The sequence below is a fragment of the Drosophila simulans genome, chromosome 3R (genome assembly GCF_016746395.2).
Source record: "Drosophila simulans strain w501 chromosome 3R, Prin_Dsim_3.1, whole genome shotgun sequence".
NCBI classification, from domain to species: domain Eukaryota; kingdom Metazoa; phylum Arthropoda; class Insecta; order Diptera; family Drosophilidae; genus Drosophila; species Drosophila simulans.
The window spans coordinates 20,012,482-20,032,409 of NC_052523.2; the positions used below are offsets into that span (position 1 = coordinate 20,012,482).

Below are 19,928 nucleotides of genomic sequence, written 5' to 3' on the forward strand. Positions count from 1 at the left end.
GTCAAAAATGTATTTTATAGCTTTGGTTTCTTGTATTTTGTAGGTAAGCTCGATTTTCACATTTTTATGTGACCGTACTGCGAACCAAGTGAAATACCATTTGACATCAGTAGTGTGAACACGCCATTCTACTCTGTATTTGATATTTTCGATTGGGAACAGTACGGTACTTCTGGGCACCGAGTACGCTCATTCACAACAAACAGTTGAAACGCGCGCGTTGTTTTGTGAGAGCGATCATTTGATTAATTGGCAACTGTCACACACGAGAGTGTGTGCGTTTGAGTGCGTGTACATGTGATAATTAGCTGAGCGGCAGCGGCCAACTCCCAGCCCAAATCCAAGTCGAGAACAAAACGAGCGAAAAACGGCGCAAAATGCATTTGCGGAGCGACAATTTGTGCGGAATGCTAGTTTTTGTGCAATAATTATTTATGACGATTGGTTGCAATTGTCCAACCGGTGTGCTTTTCGTCGAAATCTGTAGCAAAATCGGAGGCGAAATGCTTGTGTTGGCGGCATTGTGAAAACGAAATCAAAATTTCAACTACGTGTTGCTCTTTTGCCGTTGCCTAATTTAATGTCTTGTTGTTTTTATTTTCGCAAACGAAAGTCCATCGCTTTGCATGTGTGAGTAGCGATCGTTTGTCGCCGTGTTGGTGGTAAAAGTCGGCGCAAAAACAACAATATCAGCAACAACACTAGTAGAAGCAACAACAACGAGAAGAAAAGCCTTCAAGATGAGTGTGTGGAGCGATTGCAATGCCAAGCAGGCAGAATTCGGCATTGGTAAGTTGGCAATGCGGCAATTAAGCCGATAAATTAGGTAGAATATGGCTAGTCAGGAATGTTTAAACAAAGTGCTTTGTAAACAACAATAAAGGAAAAGTTTATGAACTGTTGGGCGCTCCTTTCCAGAGCACACCTCATCTCCACCCCCACCTCTCTCTTTCATTCTCTCTCATTTTACCGCATGTGTGTGCCTCCTGCTGCGTTGCTACGGTAAAACTTGTTGCACCTTCTCGCTTGCACACGCTCACTCGGCTGCTGTTGATCATCCCTTTCCCTCCTTTCCCGCTCTCACTGTGTTGTTTCGTTTTTCTTTTCATTTCATCCTGCTCAGTCAACACTAGCATAAAATTCTGAGATTTGCTCTTGAAACTAAAACCTGTTTTCTATTGTCTCTCTCGCTTTTCACACTGTCTCTCTCTCACGTGCAACTGCAACACACTGCCAGAAAAAAAGGCCTGGTACACATAAAGAAATTTTATCCAATTTATGTCATTTTAAATAAATTTAAATCTGAAGTACTACAACATTTGGGTGTGGGTGTGGGACTTGAAACCAGGTCTTTGTAACCCCAAGGCAAGTTGCATCAAACGGACTGTAGAAATGTTTATTTTCTGTGTACACTGTGAGACAAATCCCAATTCAATGGCAGTGACCATGAAATATCTAATCGCGACCCGCTTCGAATGCGTGTGAATTTTTTATGGCTCCCGCTTTGTTGACCTTTTCACCGCTGATCAATAGATACGACAGGTACATAAAGTACAGGTACCTCTAGTCCAGGTAGATCGAGTGGAACTGGGAATCTCATTCGTTAACACTCGAATGGAGCTTGCCGGTGTGTTTGCACTTGTTATTTACACATGTTTGCCTCTGCCTCTGCCCTTTTTTGTGTTTGCGCGTTTACTAGCTGTCGAAATCGCTGCGAGTACGAGTATCTGATAGTACCATTGGGGCGTGGCCAGGTGGACGGGGGTAGTGGGTGGTGAGCGGTGGTTGGTGGTATAATGTAATTAAGCGCGATAATATTTGGAATATGGGGCGGCAGATAAGTTAGTCGTTGGCATTGAGTGGCGAATTTGGCCTTTGTAATGCGAAAACGACTTACACCATATACGGAATTCAAAAGAAACTCCTTATCAATAGAAGTTTGATGTATTCTTGTCTTATCGCTGTTTTCCATTCTGTTTGCATACCTTTTGTTCGCTTCAATTTTCAAATTCTAAGCAAACAGCCGGCTGCCCCACATTTCGTAAAAATTGTTAAACCAAAAGATTTGCTTGGCAGCTCATCCATTTTGCGTATTATTTTTTGAAATATTTTAGTTTCTCGAAGGCAATAGCCATTGAGTAATCGCTCTATCACTTTATGGGCCCCATTCAAGTTATCGGTTATCGATGTGTGCCTGTGCTTGTGGGTGGCACTCAGCTGAATTGAATTCCGTTGAAGTGCGAGTGAGTGAGCGAGTTAAAGTTAAGTCCTCGGCCTCCTGCATAGCGGTAGTTGGAGCACACTCACTCGCATATAAAAGATCTGGTGCATACATACATATTTTTCGTATGCTGTTCCCACTCACTCCTGTGAAATGGAATGCTGCATCTCCCTGCTCACTCACCGCCATGCACAGTGGGATGATTTCTGAAATTTACCTGAAATATATATAAAAGTTAAGCAAGCAAATAGCGACAAAATGAAGGCTTGTTTACTCATAAACGATAATTACCATTCACCAACGAGACTTTTTAAATTTACAATTAACAAAGCCATATATTTAGGTAACTAGTATAACTCCAAAACGACCACTTAGTTATTCTAATTATCCCACTGTGCCGCATCTGCATTTGATGATTTGTCTGTCGACCAAGTTAAAAGTTTGCCTGCGGCGACATCTTCACTTCATTGCTGCACTACTCCACTGTTCATTGCCTCTAGTTGGTGTGCACCTGCAGGGCTCCCCATTTCCACCCAGACACTCGGTTTTATTTACCCACTCCACGCAGATGCATTCTACATTTAAATTTGAATAGCAAAAACAACAACCGCGTTAATAATAAATACAACAACATCAAATGAAGGGAAGTGCTCACAAAGTAAACGTAAAACTTAATGAGGCCTGAGAGTAGTGAAAAGTGTAGTGGAAACCCATGCCGAAAGAATATATATACAGAGAGGATGGGATAGAAGGGGCCTAGTTGATTTGGTTTCTGATTTCAGAGTCTGGGTTTTCTCAATTTAATTAAAATTTTCCACTTCGTTGGAGTTTAAGATGCATGAAACGCCTTTTGATTTGCATAATTTCAAAGGAAAGCATTTTTCCTAGGCCATTTCCACACACAACAAGTGAAAACTTAATCAAATTTGGAAGCGAGCCGAAAAAAGGTCTGCTCATATTTCTAACCTAATAAACTAGGGTTACCATCAAATTGTATCTACTAGTTTCGAAAAGTGAAGGATTTTGTAAGTGTTATTTAAAAAAGAAATATAGAACTTAACAACTAACCCTGTAATCGGATGCCATCTTAAATGTCTCTGCCTTTTGTAATTTGGAAGATAATTTTGCTCAACCGAATAAGAGTCCCCCGATTCGCCTTATCGCGTGGCAGATGCCCTTCCTCCGGGGCGGCTGCATAATTGTTTGCGCTGCTGACTCAGATCGGGGAACACTCATCCCCGGACTTTACCCTCACACATGCACCATCCTCCATCAACTTCGGATAGTTGAGCAACCGCCCAAGTGACTCGCACATCCACTTGTGATTCTGATTCCACTTGGATCGTCACCCCAGGAACCCTCCACTATCAGAATACACTCCCCCTTGGCAAGCGAATCTCCACTTTCCATTTCGCAATCAAAATGGAAACTCAATCGCTTTCCTCCATTCCAAGTCGCAACTATTCATTCCACCCCGCTTCGAAGATTGTCGCATCTTTGGTTTCCCTTCTATGCTAATTGACCAACTGCAATCTTCGATTGCTCTCGGAAATTGCTTAATTAAACATAAATTGCCTGCCGCAAAGAGCAGTTATGGGGATCGAATCCGATCAGGGAAAGTGAGCGGGGCTGCCAAAAAGGGGGTGGGGGAGGTGGCCGCATCATTGGGGCACAGTGCGTCATCCGGTGTAAGTGGAAACTGGTTTCAGCCGCTCGAGAAATGTGAGCTAATGTTACAAAGGTTACCAGGTTCCATTGAAATATTTTTCACAGGAGGTTTTCGACTTTTGATCGCATCAGGTAGTCATTAAAAATATGTTTTGTAAACATAAACAGAGCAGCGTTTTGTTTAGGAGAAGATATTTTGCTTATATTTTTGGATTTTCATATATATTAAAATGTATCTATATGAATTTTTTTCTTCTATTTCTCAAAACTATTGTTCTACGAACTTTGTTTCATTTATTTTTAAAGAATTCTAAGTAGAAAAAGTGTCCCATATTGATATAATTGTTTTGAGGAAACATTATTCTATCCCAGCAGTTAACCTCACATGTTCAAAGAGTCATAAAACCAATTGTAGATTGTTTTTAAGTGATTTTCTTGGATGGCCCAAATGGGTCAAGTTTGTGTTTACATTTCCTCTTTCGTCTTTTGTTGCTCCGCAATTTTTTATGGCCGTGCTCCGTAATAATAACGCTCTTTTTTTTATCAACATTCCTTCTGCTTTTTGGTTACTAATTCTAATTTGTTTCTGGATACTTTTTACGACCGCAACGACATTAACCGTAACTGTCAACGGGCAAGACGCTCGCAGCGGTTGCGCAAGTAATTTTATGATTTTATGTCCCATCAAATATTATCTAGGAGTCCAAGATGGTAGGGGATCCGATTTTAGGAATGCCGTTGAATATTTCCTTTTTTGGCAAGCCCAAAAGTTCTTTGGAAATAGATAGGCAGAGCAATGTTTACATAAAGATAGTTATGCCAAGAACGCGATATACAATTTATAATACACACGTTCATTTTGAATGTACTTATTTCCACTTAGTCTATTTAATTAAGAAATATACAAACATAAACACTATAAACTAGTAATTGATGTTTTGTTGCGATTGTTATGGAATTCATGCGAGGTAATTAATTCACAATAGCTAATTATAAATTCCTCCCAGCGTCTTCAATTAGCCGCATATATATGTTATCTATATATGTATCTGTCCTGCATTGGGATGTATTCCAAGTGAACAATAGAACTCCCATCGTGCACTCCCCCAATCTGCTGAACACACACTGAACATAGTATTCTCACCTCTCCCCGTTTCAGAGATCTTCTGTTCCACTTTGTAATTAGTCAATGCCGGAGCATCTTAACCAGCGAGAATATCATTAGAATTAACCCTCCAAACGGTTCCCCAGGCTTTGGGCAATTAAAAGATATATATATCTCTATATATATATATATATATATATATAGATAGAAAACGCTTTAGGGGCTTAGCTCATAAAAGCTCGTACCGAGCGTTTGTGAGCGTCAAACAAACCCGCTTTTATATAGGAAAAAAATATAATGCCTAAATGTATGGAGAGAATTTGCATATGTGTAGTATGATCATATATAGACATAAAGAATCTTCTCTGAGCCGCGTGCTATTTAAACCAGAAACTTTGAAATGAGCCAAGTTGTGACTGTGGTTGTCACGTTGTTGTACTTTTTGGTTTTTTATTGTTTCTCTTTTTTTTCCATGCTGTCCAGTCACCAGTCACGACGCCAACTTCGACACCAATTGATGACGAAGCGCCTCAACTGCGGTTTATTTTATATATTCGCGTTGCTTTACGGACTGCGATTTATTATTGTTTTGGCTTTTGCTTTTTATCTAGCTTTAAGCAAACTATAGACCGAAAGGGGTCTTTGGTTGGACGCGGAGAAGGCACACTTTGTTCACGTGCTGGCGGGCACTTCAGCAGCTCCCTTTTCCAGGTGCAGCTGCATCCGTTGGAGCTCTACACGGAACAAAAAGGGGGTGATCTTGATGGGGAATTTCTAACAGATAATCTTACTACAAGAATATGAACAACCAGAAAATAATATGTTATGTTTATATTACTTTATGAACAGATCGTGAATCGTATTTTAAATATTTTTCACAGTGCATTTCTAAAATAAACCTAGTTCATTGTACGAGTATACTTTGCTTGGTCTACCTGCCTGCCTGTTGAGTGCTGACTGACTATTTGGACGGTTTTCTATATTGGTCCGAACCCTTTTTCCTTCTCGCTGCCATTGAGCCGTGACTCCCCCGCGCTGCGATCTTTGTGTATTTATAGTCCAGCAAGTTGTGCATTTCATTATTTATGCTGGTTTCCGTTAGTCAACAAGTTTGTCGCGCTGCTGCAGCAGCGAAGGGAAAAAAGGTCTTGGGATAGGCTTTGTTTCGCTTATCGGCAAACCGAAGGAAAGGAAATGGGCTCGATTTAATGACGTTTTTGATCGTTCTTGAACTCAACTCCCTCAACTTAACTCCACTCGTGCAGGGGTTCATGTTCTTTATAGGTGTGGCATTCCCTGTGACTGATTGCTTGACCGCAGCGTCGACGTCGGGTGATTCATTGCCATTTCCGAGTATTTATATTGCTTGGGCATAAATAGCTTCCTGACGTGGAAAGCAGTGAATTCCGCTTAATCGCTCTGCGCATTGGATATTAATAATAAACTCAATCAATTCGATAAGTCTTTAATTGCCTAGATCTATATTTACGCGCTTCTTGCGAAACTTTCCCAGCTGGGAAAGCTCTTCTCTATAGAGGCCCGCTCAACTGGTTTCCGCAATTGACCCAGTCCCACTCCAAGTTAACTTTCCACGCAATTGGACAGACGAAATCAAATGCAAAGCGCAAAAAAAGTAACAGACAAAACCATCTCACGCTTAGAAGAGTACACTTGTGGTCGAAATGGTAGCAGGAAATGTATATATTACTGGCCTATTCTATTTGGTTCAAATAGTACAATATACTAAAACGGTAATTATTTAGAATCCTTCGAATCATGATCTTTACCAATTCCCACGTTCTTTTCATTTTACAAACCAATTGGCCTTATATATGTAAACAGTCATGTGAATGAACCATATTTGGGTTCGTCAGCAGTAATGCCCTATTAATTTGCCCTCTGCTGTTGGAGCAGCAGCAGCAGCGGCACTGAATACCTTTTGCGAATTGCTGCCGCTGTCGCTCTTAATGTGCTGTGGAGGTCGTTCTCGCTTGTTATGCTTTCCATCGAGATCGGGCAGCGCGAACATCGCGAGCATCGGTCATTGGACCGTATCCCATTCCGCCGACGCCACGGCTCCACTGCTCCCCTTCTGTTACGCAGTCGCCATCGGCACCACCGCCAGTCTCAGTTCCAGTCGCAGCACCACTATTACCACAGTCATCAGCACCACCATCGGCAACAGCAGCAACAACAGCACCACCCGGAGCGTGCCACGCGAAGTCGGCTCAACTTGGATTTTGTATCTTTTGTGCTTGACTGCGGCGATGGGGACTCGAGTAAGAGTACGAGGGTTTTTTATTGGGGGATGCACATTTGTGTGTGCATTATGTATTATACGAGTATATGTACGCTGTTGCTTATATCTCAAACTTGCACTATCAGGCAAGAAGGAAGTTTGTCGGCGTCGATGGTTATGTCCCATTATGTCTCGTGCGGGGAAGCAAAAACACAACTACTCCTAAGGGAGTGCATGTAATGGGTTTTTGTAGGCTGATATGATAAATATTAAAACAATTTTATACGCTGCGCTAGCAGTGTTGTAATTACTCATTTGCGAAATATTTATGACTGTTATACATGAGCTCCAAACCTGCCTCAATGTATAACTTATAGCGGTTTGTTTAAAAAATCTAAAATCAAACCAAGAGAGTGTGCATACTGTTCCTCCGGTCACAAGTATTAGTTTTGCGACTTATTTAAAAATGGACCACTTATCTTAGCACTAGCAGCAGATTCCGGTATGCTAAGCTGTATTTCCGACTTCTTGGTGCGATATCAGTAGCATTTACAATGCAAGTGCGTCATTTGCAGTACCCGGCAGACATCCAAGTCTTATCGACAGTGGGGTTTCGAGGAAGTTGCCCAAAGCGAGATACAATTTGTATGTTAGATCTCACGTATGAAATGGATGGGTTGCACAAGCGCTTAGAAGAAGGGGATTCCGGTGGGACGACGTTGGTGGATGGCGGGGGTGCGTCCGAGGGTTTATCAAATATCCCATCCGCTTGGGTGCACAGATAGCGACAACCCAGTTTCCGATGATCAGCGCGTCCCCCTCATGATGGAATGGGCTAATTGATAACCTTCCGCTCCCGTTGATTCGCGTTGATTTCGCTGTGATTTCGTTCAGTTCGCAGCGGCTGACAACTGGAAAAGGTGCTTTAGACTAAGCTCCCATTGCATTTGATTTTATACTAAGTTTAAAATGTATCTTCCTTTCAGCCAAGTGCAATTTCGACCAGGAGACGAAGCCACATCGCCTCAATCTGGATGTGGGTGATGCGGTCATAATTCTTAAGGAGACCACCCACTGGTACTACGGCTACAGACAAAAGTGAGTAGTTATGCACATTAAACAAAATGTTAAGGGAATCTTTAAAAAGTTGTACACATTTGTTAAAAAGTGGATTTACTAACAGCTTGCCACTTACATCAACTACGAGCATTTCCAAAAAATGTTTCTATCCTGAAATCACTTTGTAACAGATAGCGAAAACAACCTGTAAATCACTTGACTTCATTAATTTCGTTGTAAAGTATGCACTGCTATTATTTTGATCGGTGTAGCTTGCCTAATCAAACAATCTGCTAGATCTTTTTCCCCCGACTTTCACTGCAATCTCGTCGTTTGTCTAATGCATATGCATGAGCGTTGGGGAAACATCCCAGACATTAGCCGACAAAAAAGTGGCAGACAATCGACAGACAGACGGAAAAGCAGAAGAAACAGCAGCCAGCAACCAGCAACCAGCAAAGTTCAGAAGCGGAAATGCTTGAAACAGATATTTCACAGGCACATTCAGAGTGAAGCAATCGTAAATCAGGTACACAAGCGCCGCCCATTTGGCTCGACCTTTGTTTACCGCTCAAGATGCCTGCCTGGTTATTCCGAGGAAATCTGTGCCAGCGCTCTTGCCCAACGCTCCTTCATCCTTTACTCCAAACAGATGCCACCATATGTGGCTGCCAAAGTTGCATGGCGGCACATCCGTCCAATGAAGAGATAAAGTTTTCTTTTCCCATTCCATTGCTCCATTCAATATTTATACATGGGTTTGACCCTTTTGCTGCCGTTTGGTTTGTTTGCGTTTCATTTTCGTATGCTTCTTGTATCTCTCTCTGGGTTTTATCTGCCTGACGGCTGACCACGTCTTATCAAGGAAAAAAAAAACGAGGAAAACAAAAAGAACGCCATCCGAATTGACGGAGCTGACCTTTTCCATATTTCTGCTGACCCAAACAACCCCATCCCAAGTGGAACCAGAGATTCCAAGAGCCAGACATCTCGAATGGTAGCGGGCAGCAAAGAAAGTAAATAAATAAAAGCACGAATTCTCCGATCACAGTAGGGCTCGCCTATGGAAACCAGTTCGCATCCAGTTTTGGGCGACGTTAATTTGCTTTAATTGCGTAGAACATTTCCCACACTCTACTGTGCGTTTATCATCTCCCGGCAATAAAAAGAAAAATTCAAGGCGAGACGTTATCCGATATGCTGATAACCTCTTTGGTCCGGGTTTCTGTTTGCTTTCGGCTCAGTGGCTGCCCATCATCAAATGCCTATTTTTGTTGTTTGTTTATAGAAAAATATCAATTTTAATTGTGCATTTTCTCACGATTTTAAAGCGTAAATATCGAAAAAATTACGACGCCTCTGTCTGAGCAGCGGAATCAATTGGAAATGGTTAATCAATTTGAAGGTTACGCAGCGAGCGGGACACCTGATCCGAAAAACATCGATGTGGATGTGGAACTATGACCGGGGTTCAGGGACCCCAGCAAAGGAAGGGGCGTTCGGAACGTGGGGGAAGTGGGCTGCTGATTCTATAAGTGATGAATGCCTCGAGCAATTAAAGCGGCCACCCCGCATGTCAAGCGGCGAATTGAGCCAAATTAAAGCATTCCATTCCATCCGACAGTGTCACACTTTGAGCGCACTTCCTCTGCAGACTCGCACACTGGAAATTATATTTTAGAACATTTTTTAGATCAGTAATGGCAAGGCAGTTAAATCAGAGAACTTTATTTTGAAACGATATTATTTAGGAAATATTCTTAAAAACCTACAAATCATATATGTATGATTATTATGTTTACCAAGAATCCATGTCACTTTCATTTCCGAAGTGCACGCTTTTCAAAACTTCAAGTTCCCCTATCTCTTGGCTTGGGTTGGGTAATTCATCAGTCGCAATGGCTGTTGAATTGTGTCATATATGTAAATATGAAGTGTCCACAGTGGAGCGTCGTTCTGAGGCTTTATTCTTGACTGAACAGATAGGGGGAACCACAAATCGAGTGCGTACTGTGGCGTTTATGAAGCACGGAGTGGCAATTTGTATTTTTCTGTTGCATCCCATGTGCTTGCCACATTTTAATGACTCCCCCTCTTTTATTTTCGGTATTCTTTCAGAGCAAAGGAAACACGCGGCATATTTCCCAAGAGCTATATACACTTATGCGAATATAATAACGTGAATGGGGAGTACTGCATCCAGCGCACGGATATTGTCGAGGAGATTACTAAAGTTCTTCTCGAGTGGGGCTCCATAGCCAAGGATTACTTTCTGGTAAGCTCGTGCAATTATTCACAAGTATAATCCCAATTTGAACTCAATATCTTCCAATTTTAGACCACAAATCCCAGCTTTCCCAAAATTCGACGAAAAATGAACGAATTAAATAATAATAGGGCGGCTTTGATCTCCGGAAACCTGCCACTGGACGAGGTGCGAAAGGTGAAGCTGCTGGCCACCAATCAGATCGATACTGGCAACAAGCTCCTCGGCCTGGACATGGTGGTGCGCGATGAGAGCGGAGACATCTTGGACACCAATGCCATCTGCACCACCGAGCTCTACGAGCAACATATGCACGCTGTTCAACGCATCGACAAGGCCAATGTGAGTATCTAAAAGTGCAGCGGGAAAATTCAAGTTCGGCTCATAAACAAATTGTATAAATGAGTTCGCATCTAGATATTTGCGTAAATATAATTATAACGATTATACATTAAGTATGTGCTTAAATAATAGTTCAGTTAAAACTATACTTTCTTCTTCTATATTATTCATATTTCATCAAATGTGTCACGTGCACTATACACATGCTGAAAAAGTTTATTTTGACGAATTATGATTCATGAGAGATTTGACTCATTAATTCGTATATTTATAGCGAAAATCCATGCTTTAACTAATCCTAATTCTTTTCATCCAACCGTTAGCGGCTGTCAAGCGAGCGAGGAACTACAAGAACACCCAACAAGTACTCGCACAACATCCTGCTACACGTGAACGCCTTCGTTTGCAAGTTCCAGGAGGACTCTGACCTGCTCTTCACGCTTTTCGACGGCGAAACGCACAAACCCATCAGCGAGAACTATGTGGTCAAGTGGTCCCGGACAGGTATCGCGCGTGATATTGACCAGATCGACAACAACCGCGTGCTTTTCACGGATCTCAGTAAGAGCGATCTGGCCATTGCCAAAATGTACCTGGTGTGCTATGCCATCCGAATCGGTTCCATGGAGTTTAAAGATTCTGCCGAGTCGAAGCGGACCAGCATGAGCATTGCCAACAGCATGCTGAACGCCTCCAGCCGCAAGGCCTCCCAGCTATCCGTGAGCTCCAGTGGATCGTCCAGCAGCAATGGGGAATACATCATTCGACGTCCGTTTGGTGTGGCCTGCAAGGACCTCACGCCCTTCATCAATAAGTCGGACGACTTTCGAGGCAACATAGACCTGCCCTTCATCATGTGCGAAAAGGAAACGCTGGACGGAACGCTGCGGAAGCTAATCGCGAATAAGGATATCGGCAAGATTGACTCCAAGATGGCTGTAACCATCGAGGTGCTTCGGGGCGACATCAAGCAGATAAAGGAAGAATTTCCACGTTTGATGCACACAAATGTGCCGGTTGCCCGGAAAATGGGATTTCCAGAGGTTATATTGCCTGGCGATGTACGTAATGATTTGTACCTCACGATCTGCAGTGGAGAATTCGCACGCATTGCCAAGACCTCGGAGAAGAACGTTGAGGTGTCGGTGTGTGTGGCCAATGAGCAGGGATACCTTATGCCCGGTGTGCTGAGCATCGGAGCTGGACATCAACCGATTGATGAGTACAAATCGGTTGTATACTACCACGATGACAAGCCCAAGTGGCAGGAGACATTCAAGATCCACGTGCCCATTGAAGACTTTAAGCAATGCCATCTGCGATTTGTGCTCAAACACCGTAGCAGTAATGAACAGAAGGATCGAACTGAGAAGCCCTTCGGCCTCGCGTATGTGCGTCTAATGCAGGCCAACGGGACAACCATCACGCAGGGTCAACATATTCTGGCCGTTTACAAAATCGATCACAAAAAGTACGACAAAACGGTAGCCAATTGTTATTTAGAACTTCCAGCCACGGTTGCAGAGCTGCAAGGTGCAAAGCCTTCTATCGGTGGACTTACTCTTTTACCAAAAGATCAGCTATCCATTGGGGTTAACCTGTGCAGCACCAAGCTCACGCAGAGCGGTAAGCAGGGATCTAATTAATTACTTAAAAATCATCTTAAATATTATATTTTCTTACAGTGAGCTTGCTGGGACTTCTGAATTGGTCAGCGCACAAGGAGACGCTGGAACAGTCGCTAAACGCCTTGTCCACAGTGCCCGGTGAGGAGGTGGTGAAGTTCCTGCAGGACATACTCGATGCCTTGTTCAATATACTGGTGGAGAATGATCATCCTGAGAAATATGACCAGCTCGTCTTCATGAGCATTATACATTTGATTGAAACGGTGTCCGATCTCAAGTACCAACACTTTCTCACTGTTCTCGATGTGTACATTAATGAAAGCTTCTCGTTTACACTTGCCTACACGTAAGTTATATTTATTTGGTGATTCAACCACTGATAAAATGTTTCTAATGTGGTTTTTTCGATTAACTAGCAAATTGATGGATGTGCTGCAGAAGAATATTAGTGAAGCGATCTCACCAAAAGAAAAGTCTGCTGATGGCAATGATCTGGAGGAGAGCGCTGAGGTGCGCCGCCTGTACAAGACGACTCGTTACCTTCACTATGTGATGAAGTTCGTGATTCGATCGCGTGTGCTCTACGCCGAGATGAACTGCAACACAGACTATGTGGACTTTGCCACCCGACTGCAGGAGCTTCTTCGCATGTTCATCGACATGATTGGCTGTCCGAGCAATCTGCTTAAATCGGAGGGAGCGCTGCTCAAGAATCTGCACATCATCGCCACAGATTTGATGCAGGTCTTTGATCAAGTGCGCCTAAGGTGAGTTGAACAACATAAATATCATTAAAATTCGAAACATATTGGTAATGATTACTATTTACAGCGTATCCATTGTGGAAATCCTTGAGAAATTCCCGCCGCGACGTCTTACTCAGTCTAAGATGGGATGCATTAAAGATTTTGTGGAGACAAAACTGTTTACGTTGCCCAAGTGTCGGGCCATCCTACTACCCGTGTTCTGCAAACACATCAAGGATCACCTCGAGAGCAAGGAGGAGGTATGTGCTTGAGCAATAACTACATTGCGTGTGCCACTAATTTATCATTTGGGAACTGCATTTTGTTCTTAATCCAATGCATCGTCCTTGAAATTTGTCTTGTGAATGCACCGACAAGACGCAAAATTAAAACATAACTCAACACATGATCAAGTCAAGTTGGCTCCTTAAGTAACTAACTAAAAACAATCTTTTTAAATAATTTTCCTCACATAATTGCTTTATAAAACAATTTATAAAATAAAGATCATCCATCGGCGATGCCTTTAACCTTTAATTAGTTCAAACCATTTAATGAAAAAATACAATTTCATTGCTGGCATTCATAATACTTGAGGCTATTAAACACTTGGTCAATCTGCTATAAGCAATATTTTCTCCTTGACATGTGATTTGTCTTAATTTTGCTCAGTTCCAGTTCGAGTTATTTAGAAATTAGTTAAGAACGTAATTTTTGCAAGCTATGTTTAGTTAGTGTTAAGCATGTTGCATTTGCTTTTTATTTTAAGAACGTTAGCATGTGATTTGGCAACTTAAATGATTTGTTGCCAACTGTTGTTATGTGTCTTGTGTCCTAGTCATAGATCAATGTTCGTCCATATCCTAGTGCTAAGCACCATAAACAGATTGTACAACGTAGTGAAATAGAAATGTTATTTCCACGATAGATCCGTGTTAGTTAGCGATCTTTCTGTGTGTGTCTATAGTGAGATTTCCCTTGTATCTACCATGGGGCGTAGCGAACTCATGTAAGTGTTTAGTTTGGCCATTAGTACTGCACCCGAACACCCGTCATCGTCATAGTTAGAAAGCAATTTGCATTTGGCAGCTCATCAAAGCACCTTACAACAAACCACATCAACCACATGGGAATAGTAAACTATAAACACACCTCGAAACACACACCGAAACACACACTGAACACACCCACCCAAATATGAATGTGCGATCTCTCCTCACTGGCACCCAATTATTCAGCTATACCTATCTGTCTGTAACTCTTTTCTAATTCCACAATCATTATATGTTTTTCGTACAATATTTCAAAAATGAAATCGAATCTTTATTCACGCACTACCCAACCGATGTGTTGTTATCGTTTCTCTGTTGTTGCCACCGCAATTGCCTTGTACAAAAAACTAGGGAGACTCGAAAACCGATATCTGGCAGCAAGAAAAGAATCTTTCGAAAGCCGCCAAAGTGCTCGGACAGAAAAAATCCCAACTGCATACATGTGATACGACTGCCAACAAAAAGGTAAAGGAAATAAGTCTCTCATCTCCAAATCTCAGTCAGATCAGCAGCTCCAGTTCCTCCTGTGATCAGCATCAATCCCTTGATTTGTAACCCCAAATGTTTTGTATTATTATGATGTACCTGCTAAGATCTTTATTATGTACCGCTGTTAAGCTTGCAGCTAACTGGGCAGGTTATCCGCGCCCACTTCGTGCAATTGGCTTTCCAAGCTTCACGCTGTCGTTGGCTAGACAATCATGGGCCGATTTTCCAGCTACTTGGTTTTCCCGCCATCGACAACCGCTAAGTTAGGCTTAAGTTGTTCCAGCTTTTTGCAATGCAATGTTCTATGGTTTCGTGTTTTTTTTAAATCTGCAATGTTAATTTATATTTAATTGAACACTAACGTTAACTTTTTCCCGTGAAACCCAATCAGATAGTCAATGGATCTCTGATAGCTCAAGAAATAAATAGATACCTATTACCTATTAATATTTCCAATCTTTGGCAATTTGGTAATGAAACAAATCTTATATGAATTTTCGAAATGCATTCCCAAATTGCTTGGATTGAAAATAATTATTTGGCTTACATTTAATATATCACCTTTCATCGTTAGATTGCCGAGTGCATCAACATCATGAACAACATACTGAAACTTCTGTTCCGATCGGATGTGGGTTCCACGCACAATGACATTCGGGACATTATGATCATCCTGTTTCGCACCGTGATGAAGGCAGCTCACGCCCTGGACAGGGACACGGGATTGGTGGGCAAGTTCTTTGCCATTATGCTGGGTATACTGCAGCGCATGGACGCCCAGCACTACGAGTACTTTGTGAGGGACTTGCACCAGCGCGGCGAGTTGAAACACTTTGTCATAGAGATCCTTCTGGTATTTGAGGAGCTGGTGTCTCCGCACCAGAAGGCAGTGTTTCCGCGGGACTGGATGGACATGATTATGCACCAGAATACTGTGATCCTTGGTGCTCTGAAGCACCTCACCGTGGTCATTACGGACTACTTCTTGTGCCCGTTCGAGAAGCAGATCTGGTCGAACTTCTTCCAGTGCTCTATTGCCTTTCTGGTGCAATCCCCGCTGCAATTGAATGACTTCAACGATAACAAACGGCAAATTGTGTTCGCAAGATATCGTGACATCCGCAAGGATACGGCCATGGAGATCAGGAAAATGTGGTTCCAGCTGGGGCAGCACAAACCCAAGTTTGTGCCGCAGTTGGTGGAGCCAATACTGGAAATGAGCATGATACCGGAGAAGGAGCTGCGCCAGGAGACCATTCCCATCTTCTTCGACATGATGCAGTGCGAGTACTACAGCTCGCGCTTGGAGCACGAAAGTTACGGCGACACCAAATTCAACAATGCCCACCACAAGGGTAACTTTTCCGACTTCAAGACAGCGATGATTGAGAAGTTGGACATCCTGATTGGAGCTGGTAAAGGCGACGCCGAGTACAAGCATCTGTTCGAGACAATTATGCTAGAGCGCTGCGCTGCTCACAACACTCTTAACGTGGATGGCACTGCCTTTGTGCAGATGGTAACCCGGCTGATGGACAAGTTGTTGGAGTACCGCTTTATAATCCAGGATGAGAGCAAGGAGAATCGCATGGCTTGCACCTTCTCTCTGTTGCAGTTCTATTCGGAGGTGGATCTCAAGGAGATGTACATCCGGTATGTCAACAAACTGTGCGCTCTGCACATGGAGTTCGAGAACTACACGGAAGCGGCGTTCACGCTCAAGCTGCACACGGAACTGCTGCGTTGGACGGATACGGAGCTGTCGCACCAACTGCGCAGCTATCGGCACAATAACTGCCGCACTCACCGGCAACTGAAGGAGGCTCTTTACTTCGAGATCATGGAGTACTTCGACAAGGGCAAGCAGTGGGAGTGCGCCATCGATATGTGCAGGGTGCTGGCCCGCCAGTACGAGGAGGAGATCTTCGACTATCTCAAGCTGGCGGAACTTCTGAATCGCATGGCATTGTTCTATGAGAAGATCATCAAGGAGCTTCGCCACAATTCCGAATATTTCCGCGTGTGCTTCTACGGGCGTGGATTCCCGCGGTTTCTTCAGAACCGTGTCTACATCTTCCGTGGCAAGGAGTACGAGCGGCACAGTGACTTCTGCGCCCGGATGCTAGTACAGCATCCACAGGCTGAGCTTATGCAAACGCTGGAGGCTCCGGGCGAAGACATCACCAACAGTGATGGACAGTACATACAGGTGAACAAGGTGGAGCCGATAATGGGTCAGGCGTTCAACAAGTTCAACGATAAGATCATTAACAACGAAATCGTCAAATACTTCACCGCCAACAACGTGCAAAAGTTTCAGTTTTCACGTCCCTTCCGGGACAGCACGAACGGTGGCGACAGGGACGATGTACGAAATCTGTGGCTGGAGCGCACAGAGCTGCGTATTAGCTACCCTCTCCCGGGTATTCTGCGCTGGTTCCCCGTCGTTGAGACCAATACTTTTAAAATCTCTCCCCTAGAGCGTGCGGTCGAAATTATGAAAGACACGAACCGTGACATTCGACAACTAGTCATCCTGCACAAGAGCGACGAAACTTTGCACATCAATCCGCTGAGTATGAAACTTAATGGCATTGTGGATCCGGCTGTAATGGGTGGCTTTGCCAAGTACGAGGAAGCCTTCCTCACCGAGGACTACTTGGAGCAGAATCCGGATGACAAGGAGTTGGTAGAAGAGCTCAAAGAACTGATTGCGAACCAGATTCCACTGCTCGATTTGGCAATTCAGCTTCATCGCTTGCGGGCACCAGACAGTCTGAAAGCACTGCAGGAACACCTGGAACGCTGCTTCGCCGATATGCAGCAGCATGTCGAGTCGCGCTATGGTCGCAAGTCCTGCGACCTCAAAATCGAACGAGATTCGGTGGTGATGCGACGTCCAAACTCCTTTCTGCCTCCGCTTTTCGATGGCAGCAACAACCGACACTCCGAAACCAGCATGGGATCTTCAGAGTAAGTTTTGATAATCTCTTGATGATTGTGCTGACTAATTCCTTCCGTATTCCCAATTGTAGCAGCGGCCTGTCAAAGTCAACGTTTCTGCCGCGTCCACAGACAAATTCTATTAAAAACCCATTTTCCGGCCTAAGTTTCAACACAAGGTGAGTGCATTCGATAATTTCGAGTTGTTTGGAATGCTTGTCCTAACCAAAACTCTTTTTAACTCTTTCTTTATGCTAACCGCTGGCTTTTAGTTTGAGACTCTAACATTATTTTGATTTGGTTTGATTTTTAAATTGCATTTTCTTTCGTTCTGTTTAATTATTCACGTTCTGTTGCTTATCGTCTACGCTTACTTTGCTATGCCAACATGTCCAGGCCCAGTTTGGGACACTCGCCGAGCATCAAGAGCAACAAGAGCAAGGATAAGACTCCGAGTAAACGAAGAAACAAGGATGGAAAGGTGAAGGTAAGCAGTGTGCGGTAGCTGGACATTAAACATATTCTAAAAACGATTTAAAACCTCAGGAGCGTGAAGCCCATAGCCTGTCTAGCTGCCAGTGGTACACACCGCCATTGTCCACTATAACATCGACGCCGGAGAAGGAGATCAACACATCCATAGCCTCGCTAGCGAGCACATCAAATAGTTCTCTAAGTGGTCCAAAGACGCCAGATCCTCATGTCCTGACAGAGGAGGTAAATTTTAATTAAATTCATTTCCTCATCTTTATCTAATCCCTGTGATTGATATTTAACAGCTAACCCCCAAGCGACCTCTGCGTTCGGAAATGGAGAAGGAACGTCGACTCTCTCGTCCTGCCAGTATCGCTACGCCAACGGCCAGTATCAAGAATTTCCCTGACACGCGCTCCCTGTCGGAAAGCAGCAACCGCAACTCTGTTGGTAAGTGATGGCTACAATTAATTTGTTATTAGCTACATACTTTAATCTAAATTCCGCCACAGAAACCACCGATTCCACTTCAGAGGAGGACATTCGACCTCCGCCATTGCCCGCCAAGGCCCGCGACTCAACGGATTTTACCAGCCTGTCGCAAAACATGGATTGGACGCCGAATGGTTATGCTATGCTCAGCACTATTAGCAACACCAGCAGCATGAGCACCACCTCAACCCTGACGAAGACCAGTATTACCAATACCACGTACGAGTATTTGGAGACCACGAACTTCAGTTTGGTAGGTGCCATCGATGGAAACAAACCGCGTCCGCCGACGCCGCCACCGAAGCCATCGCGCCACAGCAAACACATTCCATAGGGTAGCGAGGGGCATCTTTGAACCCCAGAAGCTTCCAGTGCAGCGCCATATATGTTCAAACGTTGTCGAGTGCCAAATATTCCTGTTACTACATGTATAGCCGGCAATCGAGCCTGTATCCACAGCCACAAAATCAGCAACGACCTTTGCCTCAACCTTTGACCGCCTACCAAATCAAGTGTCTTAAAAACGATCGCATTAGCATGTAAAATTCAGATTTCCGATAACTATGTTTAGGTGTTTAATTACTTTTAAATGATATTATGTTGAACATGTCATTTGTGTTTAGTTAAGGTTTTTGTCGTGTAATTTGTTTTCGAACGAACCCAAATGCTTGTCTTCCACAAGTACTAATTAATGTTGTACACATATATGTTGTACTTTAGATATCTACGATTAGATGTAGGCTATGTAATGTTGTCGAAAATCGTTGTACGTCTCTTATGCAAACAAGTGCCACAGTCTTTATGCAATAGCAACCATATCTTCGATTTTACGAACGAGCCACGTGGTTTTAGCACAAATTTACTAACGGGTCAATTACGAAATACTAATGTAAAACGAATTCTTGTATGCTACAATTTTACACAATTTTTTAAAGAAAGCATAACTATTTACACTGTTTTTATACGATTCCGTATAGCCATAATGTAGAGCAACTAAATATTGAGATTTATTCGTTAAGAATATTATATGTATGAACAACTTGCACTGAAACCATAGCGCACAATTATTTAAACAAATGTTTGAATATTTAATTTTAGCCAAAATCACTGTTTAATTATGTTTTAACTGGATTCTGTGTAATTTTCGATCTGTGTATCGGCCAAAGATTAAGCAATAATAAAATACAAGTAAGCATGTAATATC

General features: G+C 43.1%; 1 protein-coding gene across 3 annotated transcripts; it reads left to right on the forward strand.

The window, feature by feature from the left end:
• Window positions 1-136: 136 nt before the first annotated feature.
• On the forward strand, window positions 137-19,924 carry LOC6729288 (dedicator of cytokinesis protein 1). Of its 3 annotated transcripts, XM_016177348.3 has the most exons (15): window positions 139-789; window positions 8,220-8,331; window positions 10,411-10,567; window positions 10,631-10,900; window positions 11,224-12,526; window positions 12,586-12,874; window positions 12,945-13,295; window positions 13,360-13,534; window positions 14,678-14,791; window positions 15,390-17,788; window positions 17,851-17,937; window positions 18,155-18,245; window positions 18,305-18,475; window positions 18,538-18,682; window positions 18,745-19,924. In XM_016177348.3, exons 1-15 carry the CDS (start codon window positions 741-743, stop codon window positions 19,056-19,058), a joined length of 6,027 nt encoding a protein of 2,008 aa, XP_016035929.1. In that variant the 5' UTR covers window positions 139-740; the 3' UTR covers window positions 19,059-19,924. The 3 variants fall into 3 exon arrangements, with proteins under 3 accessions (XP_039151507.1, XP_016035929.1, XP_016035928.1); XM_016177347.3 differs by lacking the exon at window positions 14,678-14,791; XM_039295573.2 differs by lacking the exons at window positions 18,305-18,475; window positions 18,538-18,682; window positions 18,745-19,924 and having other exon boundaries at window positions 137-789; window positions 18,031-18,190.
• Window positions 19,925-19,928: the final 4 nt, after the last annotated feature.

Coding starts and splice junctions, on each gene's coding strand:
- LOC6729288 (XM_016177348.3), top strand. CDS start 741: ATGAGTGTGTGGAGCGATTGCAATGCCAAGCAGGCAGAATTCGGCATT. Junction 10,568..10,630: donor TAGCCAAGGATTACTTTCTG/GTAAGCTCGTGC, acceptor TTCCAATTTTAG/ACCACAAATCCCAGCTTTCC. Junction 12,875..12,944: donor TCGTTTACACTTGCCTACAC/GTAAGTTATATT, acceptor TCGATTAACTAG/CAAATTGATGGATGTGCTGC.